Genomic DNA, 22,471 nt, shown 5'->3' on the forward strand with positions numbered 1-22,471 from the left:
AGAATGAACTTGGCTTGGCTTTGTGAAGGAGAAGGAGAAGGAGAAGGAGAAGGAGAAGGAGAAGGAGAAGGAGAAGGAGAAGGAAGAGAAGGAGAAGGAGAATGGGAAGGGGAAGAGGAAGGGGAAGGGGAAGAGGAAGGGGAAGGGAAAGGAGAAGGGGAAGGATGAGGAGGAAGAGGAGGAGGAGACGAAGGGAAAGGAGAAGGGGAAGGATGAGGAGGAAGAGGAGGAGGAGACGAAGAAGAAGAAGAAGAAGAAGAAGAAGAAGAAGAAGAAGAAGAAGAAGAAGAAGAAGAAGAAGAAGAAGTGAGGAGAGGAAGAGGGTGAGAGAGAGGGAAGGTGGGAGGGAGGGAGGGAGGGAGGGAGAGAGAGACCTAAAAAATCAGCCAACAACAACAACAACAACAAAAAACCCCACACTTCTTAACATTAGTTCAAAACAGAACTTTCACTGGTTGGGGCTTCGGAGTTGTTGGGACACGTCTAAGAATCAGAGATGGCCTCTGTGTGTTAGGCAGCAGGGGAGGCACCAAGGCAGGATAAAGGCCCTCAGCTTGGAGGTCTGAGGGACCCTGCTTGCTTACGGGAATCTTACTTGTGGGAGGGAACAAGGGAAGGGGTGCAGAGAGCATGCTTGTCAGGAAGGAGTCCTGGGGCACTGGCTGTAGGGATGTCCCCAAGGGGTAGAACATAGAACTCCCTGAAGACTTAGGTCTGAACATTCCCTATACTACCCATGTAATTACAAACCAGGCCAGTTCTAGAAGTTGAAGTTCCAATTCCTGTCCTAGCACCTATCTCCTGCTGGGAGAAGGGGCTGATTTTCTCTCTCAGGGTCCAAGGTATGTGCTGCATTTTCCTTCTACTTTCCCTTGATCGTCTCACTGTCACCTAGTCTATAAGACAGATTGCTCAGACAAGTAGAAAACAAGTAAGAGGAGTGGCTGAAGGGTCCTAGGAGGCTACTTGAGTGGGACCTGGGATATGAGAAGGGTGATGCTACTGCTGCTGGATCTTTGCACGATGAGGACTGGGGGCCAGGTGGGCAGGGGAGAGCAGAGGTTAGTACCTCATTTCTATCCTGGACCATATTCTCTCCTATAGAAGGATTCTGGGTTAGGGGATTGAGTGTACTGGGACTTGAGGGAGAGTGGACAGGATTAAACAGGTCAGAGAACATCTTCAGAGAAGGGAACCTTTGAAAAAGACTTGAAGGAAGCAAGGGAGGAAGCCATGTCAATATTTGTGGAATTTCAGAGAAAACAGCCAGTGCAAAGACCTTGAGGTGAGACTGCCTGATTTATTTACCGTCTACAAGCAGGCTGGTATAGTTAAGAAGAAAGTGAGAAGAATAAGGGGAGAAGGTGAGGTCAGAGAGGGGACTAGTGGGATTAGGACCATGCAGGACTTGTAGACCATTGTAATGACTTTGGCTTTTGGTCTGAATGAGGAGAAACTCATGAGAAGTTTAAGCAAGAGGACATGTTAATGGTCTCAGAATTTTAACAGGATCCCTTGATTGGCAAAGGTAGGAGTGTGGGGTGTGAGGAAAGAAGCAGGGGCCAGTGAACTACTTCAATAGTCCAGGTGGCCGCTCAACCTTTGGGGCTGGAGATTTAGCTCAGCGGCATAAGCGCCTGCCTTGCAAGCAGGCAGTTGTGAGTTCGATCCCTGGTACTGATAAAAAATGAAAAAGACAAAAAAAAAATAGTCCAGGTGACAGTGCTGGGAGTGGAGACGGTAGTAAGAGGTTGAATTTGGGGAAATGTGAATAATGAGCACACAGGATTTGAAGGATCAGTCATGGAGTCAGACCAGGGCACAGATGATACCCAAGCTGGGTGGGTAGGATGGAATCTTTGGACTACTTGCCAGCTTAAGCTTTTAGATTAGAAAAAAAAAAGCAAGAAAGTTCTATTTTGCTTAAGCCCCATACATTCATGTTTTTTTTTTTTTTTTTGCTATAGGAGAACATATTCCTTTCTGACCTATGACTCCTCTCTGAATTTTTTTTTTTAATTTTATTTAAGGAGAAAAGAAAAAAAAAGCAGGGAAAGGGTACAAGTTATACAGATTTACAGAAAAAAAATGAACAGTAGGAAATCACTAGTTAATGGATTACATATTGTCATCTTAGAAATAATTGTTCAAGTCACAAAATTAAAGCTTGTAAAGTGGACATTCCATCAATGATACTGCAAACAGTTCTGTTATGACTCCTCTCTGGATACTGGAGAGAAGTTGCTGGTTGTGTGTGTGTGTGAGTGGGGTGGCTCCCTCCTGAGGATGCTGTGGAGATTAGACTGAAATAATGCATACTCAGAACCTGGCATATGGTAGGTGTTCAGAAAAATTCTCCATAATGGAGGGGGAACGTTATTTATAGACACATTGAGCGGAGAGAAGCTACAGTTCTGTTTTGCAGGTGATACTGCAGAGGTGAAAAGAATTCACTAGATTGGGGAAGCAGAAGGAACAGTATTCTTAGGAGAAGATGAGGAGAGAAAGAAATGAGGTGAGACCACTGTGGGATATGAAGTGTCAAACTGGGCAAGAAGGGCAGGGCTTTGATTTTATGGTTACTTTACTCAGTATCTATTAATATGGCTAATCAACTCCTGGCTGCACACAGCGAGGCTCAGTGTTTGCTGAGCTGAAGTCAAAGAAAGCTAACCCTTCGCATACACCCGTTTCCCACATGGCCATTCATTTAACAAAAGTGTCATGTCTTGGAGAACGCTTAGAATCAGTCGGGGACATTAAGGAACAGAGACATTCTTGGCTAGTGGTACCACTCAAGAGGTGGGAGGTGGCTAGAGGATACTCAGGATCTGTGAAAGGAGAGCATTTTGGCCTTCTTTGATGATGCAGTCTAGGCCTTAAGACACTAGCATTCACAGAGCAATGGGGAATCACGGAAGCTAGGAGAACAGGTAAAACCATCCCCTAGAAGTACATGCTTCCTATTGGTCGCCTACATTCTATGGTTCTGCTCTCAACTACTCAATAACCCAGGCTCGCCTGTGCACTTAATTCTTTTCTAGCCTCCTTATTGGCTACTCGTGTCTTCCTTCACATCACCTACACCGCCCCGTTGTCTCTGTTCTTCCAATCTTGCCTCCTAGCCTCCCTCAGTCTCCATTATAGTATCCAGTCCTGGCATTGCTTATTGCATAGTAATACGGCTCCTTGAGTGCGCACAGACTCACCCTGGCTCCCCCATTGGCTATCTGCCACCTCTCTTCCTTGCTCCCGCCTTTATCGCCATCTCCATTGGCTCTGTTCCCTATGGTCCCGCCTCACGGCCGCTAACACACTGCCTCTAGGTCCCCTTTTAGTCTCTGTATTGGCTAGTTCCGCCTTGGCACCTTCCCCTGAAGTCCTAGGGCACGCTCACAAGACTCCTCATTGGCTCGATACAGGCGTTACCGTCATTTTGACTCTATGTCACCAGCACACGGCTCCCGATTGGCTGCTCTCTACTTTACGTACCATAGCCTACGCAAACCGCAGATCGCCCACTTTGCGAACCTCTGGGTTGGCTTTTGCTGAGCCTTCGCCTGCAGCCATTCCACTTTTAATGCTGTCTACACTCTCCCACCTAGACTTCTTTTGCTGGCCTACTCTACTCTCTGTCTCCTGGGTTGCACACTGCCCCCACTCCGGCTACCCCATTGATTCTGCGATCATTCCACCTCCCACACCGCCCACTTTCGAGCACCTCCATTGGCTGCGTGCTTCTCCTGCGCTTCATTCAGCGTCTACGTCACTCACGCGCGGCTGCCCATTGGGTGTCTGCTATACCCGTCTTCATTTCACCGCCTACGCTCCTTGTGCGCCATACCCCCCCACGTTGGCCTTCCCATTGGCTGTCCGCCCTTTAAGCCCTGCCCCCGCCGGTCCCACCGCCGGTGCCGTCGGTGCCGCTGCCGCCGCCACCGCTGCCGCCGATATGGCGCGCGCGGCCCCTGTGGAGCCCCCGCTGCGACATCCCGCGCCCCCTTCGCCGGCTGCGGGTGAGCCCCGCACCTCAGTCGAGGTGGCGGTGGCTCCGCGGAGGGTGCTCTTCGCCGACGAGGCCTTGGGGCTGCCGCTGGCGCAGCTGCGCCGCTACCGGCCGTGGGGCGGGCCCGGGGCGGGCAAGATGGCGGCGGCGGCCGGGCAAGATGGCGGTAGCGGCGGGGCTGATGAGGACGACGACGGCGAGGATGGGGATGAAGGGGAGGAGGAAGAGGAGGCCTTTCCCGAGCCCTTACCGCCATGCCCCGTTCCCGCTGGCGGGGGGTTTTACCTGGTGCCCACATTTTCGCTGCCGCCCGCGCCGGGCCGTCTGGAGCGCTTGGGGCGCGTCATGGTGGAGTTGGAGGCGCTGCTGCCACCACCTGGAGCAGTCCCGGGGGGTTCCGGGGTGTGGGTGCCCGGGGGGCGCCCGCCTGTGCTGCGCGGGTTGGTGCGCGTGCTGAACCGCTCTTTCGAGAAGGCGGTGCACGTGCGGGCCTCACACGACGGCTGGGCTTCCTTCTGCGACCACCCAGCGCGCTACGTCCCGCGCAGCCTACCTGGGGCTGGAGCGGGAGGAACAGGAGCAGGAGATCCCATCCTGGATTTGGGTCTTGGCCTGGGCCCTGGCCAGGCGTCCGCCTCCTCGCCCGACGACGGCGGCCGCACCGACCGCTTTGCCTTCCAGCTGCCCTTTGCGGAGGGCGCGGGCGATGGGGCGCGCCTCGACTTCGTGGTGCGCTATGAGACCCCCGAGGGCACTTTCTGGGCCAACAACCAAGGCCGGAACTACACAGTTCTGCTCCGGATTGCACCCGCTCCCACACCCACTGATGCTGAAGGGCTGCCCCAGCAGCAGCAGCTGCAGCAGCTGGAGCCACAGCCTGAGTGCCAGGGTCCCGTGGAGGCTGAGGCCAGGCAGCTGAAGAGCTGCATGAAGCCGGTGAGGCGCAGGTAATGTCTGCCAGCGCCACCTCCGCCAACTCAGGGCTATATGTAGAATTGGAGGACCAGCATCCTGGTCCAGGAATCCATCAGGCCTGCTCTTCAGGACAGGGAGGAGGGTGCATTCAGTCAGCCAAAGAATAGTAGAGGCCAAATGTGTGCTTGTCACTGTTTAAATGACCAGGATGTCATTCATTCATTTATTGAGTGTCACTGGAAAGCCGTGAACAAGACAGACATCTTTCCTGCCCTCAAGGATCATATAAGGGTCCCTTGGGAGATAGTTTGAAAAAACAAGCAAGTAAATAGATAAGTAGGGATAAAGTTACAGGGGATAGATTGGGAAGGAGTGACTGCTAGGACATGGTGCTCAGAGAGCTTTTGAGGTGAGTCCTGGATAATGATAGGTTAGAATTATGGGAGAGAGACAGTTGATAGATAAAGGTACAGGGAGGACTTATGACAAAGTGCTATTTAAACTCAGTAATGAAAGATAAGGAAACCATTCTGTACGTATATGAAAGGTTTGTGTTTTAGGTAGGGGAAACAGTAAGTGCAAAGGTCCTGAGGCAGGAAATAATCATGGTTTGTATGATGGGCAGTGTGCTGGAGTGGGGAGAACTACAGTTACATGGTAGTGTGGATCAAAGGCTTTGACAATGGTTAGGGAATCTGAGCTCCATCTAAAAGAGCAGGAAATCCAGGTTCCAAAAATGGAGAAACTGTTTGAGGAAGTTTCTGTGCCTGGCTTTTTCACTCAGCCATGCCTGACCTTGAATCCTATACACATTTTACTTTTTGCTGTAATCTAGCATGAGGCTTCTGCAGAGGTGAAGGTGTGAAGTCATACTTTCAGGGAAGTAGTGGCCTTGGCAGAGACAGAACCAGATGGAGAGTGGGCTTGAAGCTCATATTTCTTGCTTCGTGCCACACCTTCTGTAACCATTTAGAGGCTGGAGAAAGAGACATACAAGATTTTCCTTGCTTTCCTCTATTAAGGTCTGAGTTTTTCAAGGGCAATAGCTAAGCTTGCTTTTTGGTGCAGTCTTAAGTCTAGCCTGGGGTCAGTGGAGTCCCTCCAAGATGCATACATTTTTATGTTCCTGGGAGGGTTGGAAGTGGAAATGAGAAAGTGCTTTTTTTTCTGACCTTGTGGGTGCTGGATCAGGAACTGCAGGCTGTAGCAAGATGTTTAGGGGGTTCTGCTAGTCCTAGTAAAGCCTTATGCAGTGAGTGGTTCAGGAATATCTTGCTTTCAGTTGGTGGGCAGCTGTGTCTGAGTAAGTGAACAAACATAAAAGAACTACTTAGCAACTTGTGAGTCCCTCCATAGCCTTAGACAGTTTAAAGGAGACTGGCAATATGGCTTTGCTTACAGCATAGAGTAGATTCTGGCATCAGGGTGTCTGTTTTCAAAATCAAGCTATGCCATTTTTTTGCCTTTATGAGTTTTGCCAACTCATTTAACCACACTGTGCCTCAGATGACCCTACCCTTGTGTGTAAAAGAGGTAATTATGGTACCTGCCTCACTACATGTGAGTAAAAACACTCAGAACTGAGCCTAGTTCAAAGTAGTGCCATAGAGGTATGAGCTAGTATTGATGTTTAGGTACTCATGTGTAGTTCTCTACATCCCAAATGCAGCTCTGCTCATTATCAGCTGTGTGGCCTTGCCTCAGTTTCCTCATCTAAAGGGATGACAGTCGTGTGTGGCTGAATTGGATGCAGCAGACTTGGGCAGGGTAATCAAGGTGTGGTGTAGCTGCAGAAGATAACAGTGGTCAGCATTTACTTATTTTCTTTCCAAGAGCATTGGTTCTGTTGTTTTTGAGGTCAGCTGTGTGTGCTATGTGATGTAGGTACTGTTCTTATCCCCAGAGAGTGGGGAAATGGAGTTCAGAGAGGCAATCCAGCTTTCTCAGTCTCTCAGCTAGTGAAGACAGGACCAGGGGAGAAATTCTAGAAGTACTGATCCTCTTGAAGGCCTGGAAGGTCCTGGTCAAATTCTGGATTTTACTTTGTGTCCTCGGTGTGTTAACGCCTCTCCTTTTGTATGTGCTTTGTGTTTTATTGAGGTGTATTCACATAAAGTGCACTCATCTTAAGTGTATGGCTCAGTAGATTTGAACTTACATATACATTTGAGTAACTACCACCCAGGTCAAGAGGTTGAGCAGTAGTGGCCCACAGCCACCTGAATTTGTCAGTTTTCCCCAGGTGTCATATCAGCTGGGAGCTGTTGTCTGCAAAATACGACAATTTGGGTGGTGGAGTTTGGTCATTTTCAAGAGTGTGAAAGGAAGGGACCAGAGAAATCAAAACCTTGCTGGGCCAAGGTGGAAAGAATGTTTTTCTTTTAAAATACATGGGTGGTTTTTAGGAGAAATTGAAGCGCCCCATTTATACAATTGTTTTGGTAACTGGCCCCGGGTCTGTGGTTCCTAACATGACTTGTGATACTATTTTAAGTGGGCAGATGGCTTTTTGATAGCTTCTTATCTTTTGATCTCAGCTCTTGCAAAGGGGAGGCTGGTGCTCATTGCAGGATCAGCGATAAGATTTTCTTTGTAGGTTTGGTGGCTTTCTTGGCGAGTACATTTCAACTTATTATTGTTTTGAAACCTGTGTGGTGCAGGGTGACTTGGAGTACTGTTGAAGAATGGCTTCCCCCTTGGGATCCAGCACTCTGGGGACATTGTGAAGGATCTCAGGGGACATTCTTTACTTGTGGGAATCCCACTGGAGGGGGCTTCAGGAAATGCTGGCTGCAAGTCCACTGTGCTCTGTGGATGGCCACATCAGGTGCAGGTGTGGGAGTCTGCAGTGGACATTGAGCTGTAGGTTAGAAACCTTAATGGCTGCTTTTCTTGCATTGCAGAGCCAGACATTTAGTACCTCTCAGGCATAGAGATAATCTGTCAACAAGCATTTATTGAGGACCTGCTGTGTGCTCTGCACTGTGGTAGGTCCTTGCAGGGAAAAAGATGCAGATTGCTCTTAAGATACCAGAGGCTTTTTGGTGGAGCTGGGTGGGCTTGTGTGAGACCCGGCTGAGCCCCCAGGCTTTGCTAGGTACTTGGATGTTCATTTACTCTTGATAACAGTCCATGTGAGGTAGGCTATTTTTTTTTTGTCTTTTTCCTTTTTATCGGTACCAGGGATCGAACTCACGACTGCCTGCTTGCAAGGCAGGCGCTTATGCCGCTGAGCTAAATCCCCAGGCCCGGTAGGCTATTTTTTATCTCTCTTTCCTGGACAAGCAAACTGAGGCTCACAGAGTCCAGGGTCCTAGGACTCTAGTATTAGGCACAGACCTCCTGGTCTTCATTGGTTTGACATTGTGAGAAGTTGTCCTATGACTCTTTTTTATTTATTTATTTATTTTTGAGATAAGGTTTTGCTGTGTCTGAATTCTCTGTGGCCTTGAATTCTCTGTGATCCTCCTGTCTCAGCCTCCCCAGTGCTGGTATTACAGGCATGCACCACCATGCCCAGCTCCAGGTGTCCTGTTATTCTTAAAAACAAAGAGCAACAAGGCTTGACCATGGCCTTGGTCCACGGCATTCAAGCATCCCCTTCCCCTACTCCCAATGTGGACTCCTCTGGTAGTTGTCTTATTTCATGAACTGGTCTCTGTTCCTGAGCTCCTGTCACCATGGTCTTTCTGTTATTGGAGTGGGCCTTGCTTCTTCCTGCCTCAGGGCCTTTGCTTGTGGCTGTTTCCTTCAGCAAGAACATTTGTCTGGTACCCCTTGTAGTCTTCTCCTGTAGACCTTTCAGTTGTAAGAGGACTTCCTCAGGGAAACCCATCTGCTGCAACCTTCTTGGGCTCTTAGGCAAGCCCTGTTAGTGAATGCCACATAGTGTAATAAATGAGTCTTGCCACAAATTTAGGATCATTTGCTACCCTTCCTGGAAGTCCTCCTCTATTTTTCTGATTCACTCTTATCACCTCTCTCATGTGAGTTTCTTAGGAGCCAGGGTCTCATGTAGTTGAGGCTGGCCTTGAACTTGCTATGCAGTCCAGGCTGGTCTCAAACTCATGGCAATCCTCCTACCTCAGCCTCCAGAGTGCTGGGATCACAGGTGTAGATCACCGCACTGGGCCTATCTCATGTGAGTTTCAAATGTTCTTTACCTTCAGACTTTACCTGCTGCTTCCAAAAACAAAATACAAACCACAAGAATAGAACTCTGCCACTTTCAGCTCTCAAGCCTGCACTCTTAATTTCCCTCCCCTCGGTTATTGGTGAGGAGGGGTCCCTTCACCCTTGGGCTAGTTTCCTATCGTGTGTTCCAGGGTCTAATTTTCTGCCACTTGCTCTGAAATCTGGCCTTATCAACTCTACCTTTTTGTCCGGCAGATTTTCTCCTGTCCTCACTTGATGCTATCTGATAACCCTTCCTCAGGTCAGGATCTCAGTCTCTACTGACCCCACCTGTGCCTGACTCCCGCACCCTTCATCCTGCAAACTGACCTAAAGTGTTTCCTGCAACTTCTCTGCTAGCTCACCCCCAATTACTTATCCCCCCCCCAACAGGGGCTAAATTTCACAAGAGCTTCTACAGTCATGAAGTATCTTATCATTCCTGAAGATAGTTACGTCCCTGGCCTGGAGAATACATTCTGCTACTTTTTCTAGGAACTTCCTGGCCCTGGCCTGGAGAATACATTCTGCTACTTTTTCTAGGAACTTCCTGGCCCTTCTCTTTGTTCTTTCTACATTATTATTTTTTTTTTTTTGTACGGGGGATGGAACTCAGAATGCGTGTTTGCCAGTTAGGCGCTTATGCTGCCAAGCTAAATCCCCGGCCCCTCTTTGTTCTTTCTTTCAGCCTCTTTGTTCTTTCTTTAAGCCTCATGTGTCCTAACTTGGTGTTTCTACTTGATTGAATCTCAAAGGTTCCTCAAACTCACCTTATCTATGGCTGCGCTCATCACCTCCCCAACATGCTCCAGAGCCGCCTCTTATTAAGGCCCTGCCCACTTCTTTGCTTGTTTTCTAAGCATTCTTAAGCCTTTGCTAGCCCTGTGCTTTGGGCCAGGATGCCTTGTTCTAGGATACTCTTTACTTTTCTGAAGGTACTAACCTCAGTTTATAGTCTGATCTTCGTTAGGGGGTTACTGGATGACTAGACTGTAAACTCCGAGAGGGGTAGGGACATAGTCTGTGTTTGGTCACCACTGTATTGTCACAGACCGGCCATGGTGCCTGGCACCTAGCAGGTGCTTAATAAATGTTTGCTAAAAGAATGAGTTTGAGTATTTTTTAATGTCTTCCATACTCAATTGTGTTTCCTAGGTGGGTTTATTCACCAGTATGTCTCCAGCGTCTGTCACTGGGCCCAAGGCACAGTAAGGCCTCAGTGGGTTTTAGGTGCACCTATAACTGAATGGAAAGGAGCCAACTTGATATCTGAATCCGAGTTGACAGCCTTAGGGGAAGTGAGAGCCATTGGAGTTGAAACAGCATGAGTCAGTGGTCCTCTAAATTGTCTAGAGAGAAAGGATTGAATGTGAAGATGATCCCCTTTTATTCCATGGAAAACTGTTAGTGTCATGGTTAAGGACAAGGATGTGGGCCTGAGGCCACACTCTGGCAGGGTTGGGACCAGAGCCTGCGTGGTCCTGCACCAGTGCTCCAGTTCTTAAATGCCATGCCAGGCTGGGTAAGGTCCCACCAGCTGGGCACCACTGGGCACATTGGTTTCCTTTTCAGAGTCTCAGTTTCCTTCAGTATGATTTTGGGGGGAATTATTGTTAAGCACTTTGTGGGTTCTTTTCACATATTTCCTCAGTCCACTCAATAACTTGTTGAGGTGTAGGTATTTTGTTATTCCCTGTTTATAGATGAGAAAACTGAGGCACAGAGAAGTTAAGTAGCTTGCCCCAGGTCACACAGCTGATAAGTGACAGAGCTGGTATTTGAAGTTATATGTCCTGCGCATTTATTGAGATGTAAAGCCAACTTACTGGGTTCAAACATTTAAAAAAATGGTATAGAGGGCCAGGGGTTTAGCTCAGTGGCTTAAGTGCCTGCTTGGCAAGCACAAGATCATGAGTTTAATCCCCAGTACTGAGAAAAAAAGGCATAGAAACTGAGTGTGGTGGTGCACACCTATAATCCTAGCACTCAGGAGGCTGAGACAGGAAGATCCTAGTGAGTTCAGGGCCAGCCTGAAGTAGATAGTAAGACTCTCAAATACAAAAAGCATAGAAAATACCAGAGTGCATCACAATACATAGTAAAGGTAAGTATTGTTTCATTCAAAGAACAACTTTTCAGTTTTATGTGTGCATATACATTTATACTTGTGTAAATATGCTGGGTTGTGATGTAAATTGGTTTTCTTAATGTGAGCTTTGGCAGAGAACTATTGCTATGAAAGAAGGCCAGGGCATGATGAACTGCTACCTCCCTACCCCCTGCTGACTTGTCTGCAAGTCCCAAAGTTGAGGCTGACACAGTGGTTGTGTTCTACATAACTTGGTGGCTTTCACAGCTGCCTAAGCCCCTTTCTTTCAAGAAAGCACATGGCCTAGGGTAACTGGGATTCCAAGTATTGTCAGGGCAGCTTTGTGAAGCTATTCGTTCCCTCAGAGAGTAGCAGCATCATCAGGTTGTCTCTGAGAGCTGGGCTCTGCTGAGTTTCCCTTTGGTGTCTGACCCACTTGTGGCTGGTGAAATTCTTTGAAGTCAGGAGTACAGGGGGCACTCACAGAGGATTCTGGTGGTGGTGGTGATGGCGGTGATGTTACTACTGTGAGAATGTTTTGCTTTCCTTCAGGGGGTTCGTCTGTGTGCTTGCTCACTCTCCAGCTGGCAACTTCTATGCTGTCTTGGCTGGCCTAGGCTGGGGCCTGTGCCACCTTTCTCTAAAATCTCACCCACCCTGGTCTCTTGGGGTCCTGTCTGAGGTCAGCAGCCACTGAATTTCCAGATGGCAGGAGGAACACTCATATCTAGGAAACTGGTGTGCAGGTGTGAGGTGGCTCCTTCCAGGTGACACAGGCTTGAGGAGAGTTCATAAACACTCAAATGGTGTGTGTCCAAGACACCTGCAGCAATGTATGTCCTTGGCCTCTGCTGCCCACAGCACCTGAGAGGATGCCACATGTCATTTGTGGGACTGGTGCCAAAAGGGAAGGTTTTCTTCTTGAAAATTAGCAGGCACACTGTAAGTACAGTTTTGTTCTGAATCTTCCTCCCCACTTTTCTAAGAACCTCTCTTCTCTGTTACTAATCAGTGAGTCAGTGTACACTGGGACTGAATTTTTCTTACTGTCCTCATTTTGATTGTAGTAATAGCTTATATAAAGATTTTGCTATCAAAGACTGATATATATCTATATATATTTTTGAAGACTGTCTTCAAAGTGATACCTTCTTTGTAGGTTATCAGTGTGGTACATAGTCAGTGGGTGTACAGATGCAGTTTCTTAAGTCTTAGGTTCTCCATTTGTAAAAAGAGAAAGGTTCTCTATTGAAGAGTGGATGTGAAGGTTTTCAAATGACTTGGCATAATCAGTGGAAAGGGCCCGTGTCAGAGGAGATGAATGATAAATGCCTGTTTCCTGACTTCATTTCTCTGACTTCAGAGGTTGGGAGAGCAGCTTGTTTGTTTCTGCCGTCTTTGTGGAGCTTAGAATGGACTCAGTTGCCTGACGATATTTGATGTCCCAATCTTCTCACCTCTTTGGCTGTGAAAGAGAAGGCCTGATGGCTGAAGGATTCTTTTGTATTTGTTTTACTTTCCGTTAGCTGAATTGTGGGATCCATTTCCTGTTGGGAGGCTCCTTCCGAAGTTCTTTCTTTTTTCACTCTCAGATCTATAAATTTGTAGTGGCTTATCAGAGCCTGGTTGTCATACAGTCAGAACTGGGCCAGATGAGAGGGAGACTTGTCCTGTACTGGGAATAATGAAGGCTCTCTGTCTGTTTGGGATATTCTCGAAGACATCCTAGGGAGATGATTTTTTTTTTAACGGAGAAGTCAGTGATAGCTGGAAGAAATCGTGTTGAGGCACAAATCCAAAGGCCTGAATTTTAAACCTGCTGAGGGCACTGCTGTGGGACCAAGGCAGTTTGCTCTGAATCCCTTTCTCATCTGTGCCATGTATGAGGCATGCACTTCAGGTTTGGTAGTATTCTGATTCAAATACTTCTTTGGTGGCATGCATGAGTCCTGGACCACAGAGAAAGATGGACTGTCCCTTCCAAAGCTCTAAGACCAGATCCATGTACTGTACATGGTTTGAACTTCCTCCTCTAGGTGCTAATAAAAACTGCTTATGGCCACTGTGTCTGATGGTCTAGCTGCTGGTCCCATGGAGGCAGGGAAACTGGGAATGAATATGGTGGTGGTGGGGAGACAAATTCAGAGAAAAACCTGTGTTACCCACTTCTAGAAAGAGTTGGAGATGAGACTGGGTAAAACTCCATACCCCTCATCCAAGAAGTGGCAGCTTTTTGGTTAAGAACCAAAAGGCCTGTGTTTTAGTTCCTTTGTGTAACCTTGGGCCACTTACTCAGCCTCTGTTTCATCACTGTAAGATAGAAATAATTGCACTTCCTATTTCAAAGGATTAGGAGTACCTGTCATCTAGGGTACAGTGAGGAGTGATACATGTGAAGCATGTAGACCAGTTCCTAATGCCATAGTACTATGTGCAGGTCAGCTAGTGATGTTCTGTTTCTGTAAAGGCAATTGATTGAGTGTTTTCACAAAGTACTATTTCCACAAATGTCAGTGTCAATTCATTGCCTCATATGAAGTAAAAGATCTGTGCAATTTCCTCCATCACTCTCAAGTCTCTGAACATGTAGTCAGTGCTTCCCTTATTTGCCTTATCTGTCAGTATTTGATACTCACGTGGAAACAGGAGCAGTGCTGTCTCCATGGCCAGACCTTACTTCTGGCAGGATCTGAAATACACTTGGCTTATGTGACTCAGGGATCTGACTTGGATGATGAAGGAGCAGTAAGACCACTAAATACAGTCTTTCCTGTGACTTAAGCCATGCTCTGCACCAGGCTCTGGTGTCTGCCTTTCCATCCTCATTCCTCTTGACTCCCTTGTACCTAATGTGTACCTCCTGGCTTCTCTGTTGACCATAGTACAGGTAAGAAGGTGTAACCTGGCAAGTTGATAGGGCCCTGGGCAAGCGACCCAGCCTCTCTGATCCTCTTCCCATTCCCCTTTGTTTCTTCCCTCTGTTGTTCCCTGTCCCCTAGAACTTTGTCACTTGCCTGTGGATAAGATGACTTCCTCCACAATCAGGAATATACTCCCAAACTTGGTGATAAAACTATGCCTGGTGCTGTTTGCTGAAATTTGCTTTATGACTGCAAATAAAGGAAACAACCTAGAGGGTCAGTTGGAAGGGCATAGCTACATAAATTATGGCAAACCTATATGATATGAGTATTAACCAGCTGTTTTCAATGTTTACAAAAGTCTGTAGTGATTTTTTTTAATGAACAAAACCAGCTGTGAAAACATGTCTACAAAATCTAAACGATTTTAGGAAATGTCTGGAATGAAAATTGCCAAAATGGTGATAGTACATGTCTGATTGATGTATGATTGTTTCCTGCAACTTTATATTTTCCTGTATTGCATAAAAATCTACAATGAGTGTGTAAGACTTTTATGATCAAGGAATAAAAAGAGGCAGTAGAAGAGAGGTTCAGAAGACAGTGCAGAAGGTGCCTCTGGGTGGCATAACTGACCATTCAGGGTGCTAGATCCATGTACTCTCTCCTCTGCCCCACAGGCCTCCTGAGGTGGAGCTGAGGATGAAGACCATGGATGATAATACCCCTGCTGTGGGTAAGCACCTGGAAAGCGGGGAGTTCTAGTCCCATTTTAATGTCTCAGATTTTTTTTTGCTTGTTTCATAGTTCTAGGGATAGAAACTAAGGCCTTGCGTGGACTAGGAGAGTGCTCTGCCACTGAGCTATATGTAACTTTTCTAGCCTCTTTTTACCATTTCTTTCTTCTTCCCCGTTTTCTTTCTATAAAAATAAAGTGCTAACTCTCAGCCATCCTTAAACTGCCTCAAAAAGCTTCAAAAAACTGTCAGTTGGGTGGACTAGCAGATTTTCTTAAAGTCAAGCCTTATGTGACTGTCCTGCCCCAAACTGCCCTTCTCTTCTCTTCAGCAGAGCATCCTGATGTCCAGGAGTCATTGGGTTCTCTGGTGGCCCCCACCCCTCTCCGTCCATGGCCTCAAATGACACTTCAGGTAAGTGGGCCCTGCACCTCAGGGTGGATGGTTCACAGTGATGATAGAGCCAACTAACTTTGGGTCTACCCTAGGTTGGAGGGAGGTCATACAAACTGGAAGCTGATAGGGGAGGAGAAGAATGCAGTGATTCCCCTGGTGTTAAAGGAATCTCAGTTATTAATTTAGCAAATATTTAAAGAGCACTTGTTCTGTGTTATAGATACTGGAAACGTCAATAAAAACGTTGTCCAGGGCTAGACATTTAGCTCAGTGACATAAGTGCCTGCCTGGCAAGCGCAAGGTTGTAAGTTTGAACCCTGGTGCACACACACAAAAAAAGAAAAACAACAACAACAACAACAAAACGCTGTATGTATGAGATTTACATGTTAGTGGGGCAAGATACAATAAAATACTAATTAAAATACATTATTTTAGAAGAGGACGAGTGCTTGCTAAGGAGAAAAACTATAGGGATGGGGTGGGGGAGAGCAAGAGAGAGAGAATGAGAAAGAAAGAAAATGGCCTGCGAGGGCCTTAATGATAAGTGAGATTTGAGAGATACGAACATAAGGGAGCAAGCTACATGGGTAACTAGAGAGATGTCCAAGTGTATGCAGAGTCCCTGAAGTGTCAGCACCAGGGCTGGTGTGCTAGGAACAGTGAGGGAGGGCAGTGTGGTGGGGGTGAGGTCAGTGAGGTGACGGTATTATGGGTTGATAATGCCCACAGCCTCCCAAACCAGTAGATGTTGAAGGCTTAACTAGACAAGTGGTTTGATTTTAGAGCTCCAGGAGGATCAGAATCCTCTAGCAGAATTTGAGATTCTCCGGGGACTGAGACAAAGAATTTTCTCTTGGAAGCCTATATTTATTTGGTTTTCAAACAAAAAAAGGGTTAAAGTGGATAGCATGAGAACTGAGCAAGACCTTGGGAGTCATTCAAAGACCTCCCCAATTAGTAAATTATGCTACTTAGGAGAACTGTCTTATCTCCAGGTTGATATTCACCATAGGAGTGACATGCCTGCAGCTGCAGTCCCTGTCTAGTTAATTGGGGTTGGAGCAGGGCATCCTCAGTTGTGGTTTTATCTTGTCCTCTGAAGCATCACTGGCATCACAGGCCACTACAGGCCTCAGCCGAGACCAGTGACCCATAAAGGCTCACTTACTGTGAATCTTCTGCCCATTTCCAGACAAGGGACCTAGGTTTGGGATAGACTCACAGGTAAACATAGAAAGCCAATTGATTAGTTTTAAATCCTGCTCAGAGCCACTCTGTAGTGTGGTCTTCATTAATGGGACAGATTAGGTGGAGCCTCCTGGGCCACAGTGTGAACTTTGTTTTTTACTCAGAGGAGCCATAGGGGAGTGGTGAGCAGGTAGGGTTTAACAGACTCCCTCAGGTTGTGATCTGGAGAATAAGACTGTTGGGGGAGGACAGAAGCAGGAGCCCCAAAGAGGAGACCACAGTGGTGGTGCAGGTGAACCACGATGATGATAGCAGGGGTGGCAGAGGCACCCCAAAGTGTGTGTGTGTGTGTGTGTGTGTATTTTAACTTTTCATTATGAAGACGTACAAATATAAAGAGAGTAGTGTAATGAACTCATACTATCACCCAGGTTCAACAAATATCAATATGTGTCCATGCCTACTTTATACCTTCACCTTTACTCCTTGCATTTCTTTTTTAAAAAATTTTTATTTTATGGAAAAATAAAATTTCATAACATAATGGGAGAATAATAATAGTTAACACATTGCATATTGTTATTTTCAAAGTAATTACTCAGAATACAAGATATGAGCATAAAATGTTCTCCAAACAACATTAGCACAAATGTTTTTTTCAGTGAACCAAGAGAAACTACTAGTATAAATAACTATCTTGTATTTTTTCTTTTTTCCTTCTTTCCTTTCCTTTTTACTTCTCTCTAGTTCCTCTTTCTTTTTGAACAATTTCTTCCCATTTCACAATATCTGTGTACATTTTGGGCCTTATTTGCTCTTTCAGTTTCTCACACCAGGGAGACAATACAATATTTACACATGTGAGTTTATTTCACCTTTGCATATGCTCTCAACTTACATCCATTTACCTAAGAAAGTCTTAAGATTATCCTTCTTTTTTGCTGAGTAGTGTTCATTGTATAAAAAGACCACATCTTTTTGTATCCATTCCTTGGTTGATGGCTGTTTGGTTTCTTTCCAAGATTTAGCTATTACAAATTATGATGCTATAAACATGGGTGCACATATATTACTGTGGTATGGTGCTTTTAATGCTTCTGGGAAGATACCCAGAAGGGGAATAGCTGGGTCAAATGAGACCTCTAATCCTAGTTTCTTGAGTAAACTCCACACTGATTTCCACAGTAGTTGTACCAGTCAGCACTCTTACCAACAGTGGAATTACTTTAGCAAAAAGTCCAGACACCATCTCATTCACAAATAGTGCAGTTTGTATCTCAGAAAATTAAGAATTACCAAGAAACCCACCAAACAGCAAGAATACAAATCCAAAACTCAACCACAGTACCATTATCACAGAAAATGTACACTATTCCTTCATACTTCATTTCATGAAATTCTTGGTTATCAGAGTTCCACTTTCCTTATCTCATAAGTATTCTAGGATTTAAACAATGTCAACATGTTGCATTTAGTTGATGCATTTCTTCAGATTTTGTCATTTCTCCCGGTTTGTTTCCTTGAAATGTATTTGTTAAAGAAACCCCATTTATCCTGCAATATTTTCCGCAGGGTGAATTTGGCTGATGGCATCCAGGTGGAAACATGTTTCTTATTGTATTTTTTATTAATTCATTAATTTTATTTAATCAATTTAGTCTTTTAGTCTTAAATTCAATTAACTTAGTAAACCATTGATTTTATTACTTTCTTAAATGTAATCTATTATAATTAAATTTATTTAAATAGAATTAAATCCTTTTTAATTTTATTCCATCATCTGTTTGGCTACATTGAGGTCTAATTTATACACGATGCTGGGCATGGTGGTGCACACTTGTAATCTCAGCATTTGGGAGACTAAAGCAGAAGGGTCATTGTGAGTTGAAACCAGCCTGGGCTATGCAGTGAGTTCAGGATGAGCCTGTTTCAAAAAACCTCATACAAGACAAAACACCTTTATACAGGGAATACTGTATAAATGCTTAATTTTCTCCCTTATATTTACCAGTATTCAGACAAAAGTGAACTTCTTCAAAGTTCTTTGATCAATTAAAGGATTTTTGGTTTTGGTGCATTATTATGAATTTATTGATTCTAAGTACATTTGGTAACTTTTAGTCCATTGCATTTATTATTATTTTTTGTCTTTCTGAGAAAAGGTTTTATTATGCAGTTCAGGCTAGCCTTGAGCTCACCGTGTAGCTACAGGCTGTCCTTGAACTCACTGTGATCCTCTTGCCTCAACTTGCTGAATGCTGGGGTTACAGGGGTACAGTACCATTTCTGGCTTGCATTTATTAATTTTTTATTTTTTGTGGTACTGAGGATTGAATGAGGTCCTGTGTACTGAGATCCATCCCTATCCCCTTTTTCCATTTTTTTATTTTGAGATAGTCATATTAAGTTGCTCAGACTGTGCTTGAACTTGTGATTTTTCTGCCTCAGCCTCCTAGAGTTGCTGGGATTACAGGGGCGCTCCACATCTGACTCATTTATTAACTTTTGATGCTTAAATTGACCTATCCTTGGCCAGTAAGAACATACTTGATTGTATCTTTTTGTCTTTCAATAATCCCCCTCATTTGGTGAACTCTTCCTCACATCCTGCTATGATAGCATATCCTTGGCGAAATCTCTGTGTTGCACACTCCTAGTTCTCTAAGGAGCCATGGTTCCTTTTAGTGTAGACTAGTATCTAGAGACATAGATCTAAGGGCTTGGTGTGTTGTTCTACTAGATTGGTTATTGTAGGCCTTTTCCAGAGATAGAGCTAGGAAGTAAATGTTTTTAAAGAAAAGTACATCTTGAATTCATATGGGTTTTCTGGCTATGTTTGCAGGTAAACTAACTGTATGTCTTGGTAATCATCCATCAAAGATTGATGCACACTGCATGTCTTGGATTCACCTGTAGGACATCCCTTTTACTCCATTTTATTTTTTTAATATAGATGGTAGTCTTTGGAGTTTAGAGAGTTACTGAGGGATCTTGAATGCATTTTTATTTGGAAATCTCTGTGGGGCTGACTTGCACCAATTTTTACTATTTTTGCTTGTTTCATTCCTTTCTTTAATTCGTTCATTTTCTTTCTCTCCCTACCTCTATCATGGCTCCAGGTTTCTGAAGTTACCGTGACAGGCAGCTCCCCAGAAGAGGGTGACATCTCCAGAAGCTGTCTACCTGTGGCTTTTACAGAGGTCCCTCAGGCACCAGCCATCAGGATTCCCCCCTCCACCCCATTCTGTGGCCTGGGTGGCTTTCCCAGGGACCAGGCCTCAGGGCCTGATATAAGTGAGGGAGCCACCGGGCTTTTCCTGCAACCCAGCCCGCACCAGGTGGAGGCCACGTGGGAAATGGGGGCTGTTATGGATGAGCCCACTGGGGATCTGGGGGTCACAAGTGGGTTGGAGGAGCTGCTTGGTGAAGACACCATTGACCAGGAGCTGGAGCAGCTCTACCTGTCCCACCTGAGCCGTCTGCGAGCTGCTGTGGCTGCAGGCGGGGCTGGAAGCGGCGGGGAGGACCCAACAAATGGGGGAATGTCTCCCAGCCATCCTCTAGGAATCCTAACGGACCGTGACCTGATCTTGAAGTGGCCTGGCCCTGAGCGGGCCCTGAACAGTGCCCTGGCTGAGGAGATCACACTGCACTATGCACGCCTGGGGTGTGGTGTGGAGCTCATCAAGGACACCGAGGACCCTGATGATGAGGGGGAGGGTGAAGAGGGGGTCTCCCTCATTCCCTCTAGCCCTGAGGGAGACAGCCCCAAAGAATCTCCTCCAGAAATCCTATCTGGGGCCCGCTCTGTGATAGCCACTATGGGTGATGTGTGGCTTCCATGGGCAGATGGCTCAGGCTATGACAGCCCTGTGGTTCTGTCTACAGAAGGTCAGTTTTCTGGCGATTTGGAGAAAGAAATGGGCAAGGACACCAACTCTCTGCACACAAATAGGCTCATGGCTGGAGTGACCAGGTCCCCAGGAAAGGCTGGGACAGAAACCCAGATGGAGGTCACCACTGAGGGGGCAAGTGGCTTGGTTACTGTGTTCGGCAAACAGTCAGATGCTCCAGTCCTGCAGGAGCAGAATCCTACCCTCCTTGGTACCTTAGGGGCTGAAGTCAGTCTGTCTAGTGTGGCCAGGCCCCATGTGGTCTCCCAGGAAGAAGAAGGTGCAGATCTCAAGTCCCCAGAGAGGTCTCCTGCCCTAGCAGGCCCTACAGAATGTGTGTGTGGCTTGCCTCCTCAGCTCCGGGGCCCCTTGACCCAGACTCTGGGAGTCCTAGCTGGGTTGGTTGTGGTCCCTGTGGCTCTGAATAGTGGTGTGTCCCTCCTGGTGCTTGCGCTGTGCCTCTCTCTGGCCTGGTTCTCATAGGGCTGCTTGTGGGATCAGCATAACAGGTTTCTTCTCTCTGGGATCTGGGGAGTGGCAGCCCCTCCATCACCCCAGAGGTTGAGATGGAATACATGGCCTATGTGGTCAGGAACTTTGGTCCTTTGCTTCTGAGAATGCTGGACTGGAGAGAGGCCTTCCTGTCCCCTAGGTCTCCAAGCAACACAGGGCTCTCCCTGTAGTGATACTAATGGAGAAGAAAAGGGGACAGTGGATGGTATGAGTAAGATAAACTTTTAAAATGGAACCAGGCATGTCCCCCTTTCCCTGCCCCCTGAGCCTGTATTTATTTTTCTATAATTCTCTGGATGAGGGAGAGTGGTCGTGAGCTGGTCTTGGGGCACAATTACCCAGAGATATATTTATTAACAGCCAACCTGTGCAACCTGCTGGAGCTTTATTTTTAATTTAATTTATATAGAGTACCTATTATTATATGCCACAATAGAGCTCTATGAGAAATGATGTGTCTTTGCTGTGCACTGGTCTCCTGTTTGGGCCTGAACGTGAAGGGTGGCCACGTTCTGGGGGAGGACCATGCTGGGGAGTGTTGGACAGACACAACCACACTTGCTGCTGCTTCAATATGTCCTTGAGGATCTGTATCTCCATATCTTATAGTTCTAATACATGTGATCCTTTGATTTTTTCACATTCTGCCTGTGGGAGCCTGCCTGTGTGGATCTGGATGGTGGTGGGAGCCAGGGAGGAAGAATGGTGTCTACATGAGGGTTTGGTGTCAGTCATGTGGCTGCAGTGGTAGCTGTAGTTAGTTGTGGACATGGGAACACTGGTTTTGAGTCAGCCACAAGGTTTTGAGGTTAATGAAAAAACAGCCTTTGACACCAGCAGGGAGACTCCTCAAACCCCAAGATAGGAAGGCCTCAAAAAGGATGGAGGGAATGATATGCTGTGAAAAATTCACATCAGAGTTGCTGTTCACAGACACTGCATAGTTACTCAAAAGAGGAAACCCAGAAGCTTTGAAAGAAAGGACAGATGTGTTTATTGCATGTAAATAAAAAAAACTGTATAGTGAAATAAAACACCATATATTTATTTACTGGCCTTTCAGCAAAAGTTGTTAAAGTAACTAGCCACTTTCTCTTCAATTCTTTGCTCCTTCAGTGCTCAATTCCTTTCTGAAATAACACCAGGCTGTTTTTTGGCCCAACCACTTCAGAGAAAGTGCTGAAGTCCCTGATAATGTTCACACTGCTACAGTGGCAGTGAAGTCTGTCTCATCTTTCATGGTTTCTTGGCAGCATTTGACACATTGATTTTCTTTACCTTGCAGCCATTTCTTTACTTGGTTTCTGGGATGCCACACTCTTCAAGCATTCCTCTTTCACAGTGGCCACTTTTGTAGAACTGCCCTGGCACACTGTAGGTGCTCAGAACATGCCTGTGGCTTGAAATATATGAAGGGACAAAGAAATGTGTGTATGAGCAACATGCCTAGAGAGCATAGCTGGTCACTCAGTGGTTACAAGCTCAGTGCAGCTTCATAAGCGTTGACTGATAGCTTGTGCTCTGTTCTGTGGACACAGGAAGGTGCTTGCAGTTCAGTGGGGATAACAGGCGGAGAATCTCGTGCAGTGTGGTCAGCACAGTAACAGTGATAGGTCCAGTGAGCTGTGGGAGATCAGGGCACATGCCCACCTAGCATCGAGACTGAAAATCTTGGGGGAAATGTTGCCTAGTTGAGT

General features: G+C 46.2%; 1 protein-coding gene across 2 annotated transcripts; it reads left to right on the top strand.

The window, feature by feature from the left end:
• Nucleotides 1–3,873: 3,873 nt before the first annotated feature.
• Ppp1r3f (protein phosphatase 1 regulatory subunit 3F) lies at nucleotides 3,874–21,825 on the top strand. 2 transcript variants are annotated; one of them, XM_063245834.1, is made up of 4 exons: nucleotides 3,874–4,953; nucleotides 14,725–14,780; nucleotides 15,116–15,195; nucleotides 19,488–21,825. In XM_063245834.1, exons 1-4 carry the CDS (start codon nucleotides 3,953–3,955, stop codon nucleotides 20,742–20,744), a joined length of 2,394 nt encoding a protein of 797 aa, XP_063101904.1. In that variant the 5' UTR covers nucleotides 3,874–3,952; the 3' UTR covers nucleotides 20,745–21,825. The 2 variants fall into 2 exon arrangements, with proteins under 2 accessions (XP_063101904.1, XP_063101903.1); XM_063245833.1 differs by having other exon boundaries at nucleotides 3,877–4,953; nucleotides 15,113–15,195.
• The last annotated feature ends 646 nt before the right edge of the window (nucleotides 21,826–22,471 follow it).

The sequence above is a fragment of the Cavia porcellus genome, unplaced genomic scaffold (assembly GCF_034190915.1).
Source record: "Cavia porcellus strain 051 isolate PalLab524CR breed Dunkin Hartley unplaced genomic scaffold, mCavPor4.1 scaffold_3, whole genome shotgun sequence".
NCBI lineage: Eukaryota > Metazoa > Chordata > Mammalia > Rodentia > Caviidae > Cavia > Cavia porcellus.

Bases quoted from the DNA above. Each gene is read 5' to 3' on its own strand.
- Ppp1r3f (XM_063245833.1), top strand. From the start codon at position 3,953: ATGGCGCGCGCGGCCCCTGTGGAGCCCCCGCTGCGACATCCCGCGCCC. The intron at 4,954-14,724 runs GTAATGTCTGCC...TCTGCCCCACAG, and splicing joins ATGAAGCCGGTGAGGCGCAG to GCCTCCTGAGGTGGAGCTGA. The intron at 15,196-19,487 runs GTAAGTGGGCCC...TCATGGCTCCAG, and splicing joins GGCCTCAAATGACACTTCAG to GTTTCTGAAGTTACCGTGAC.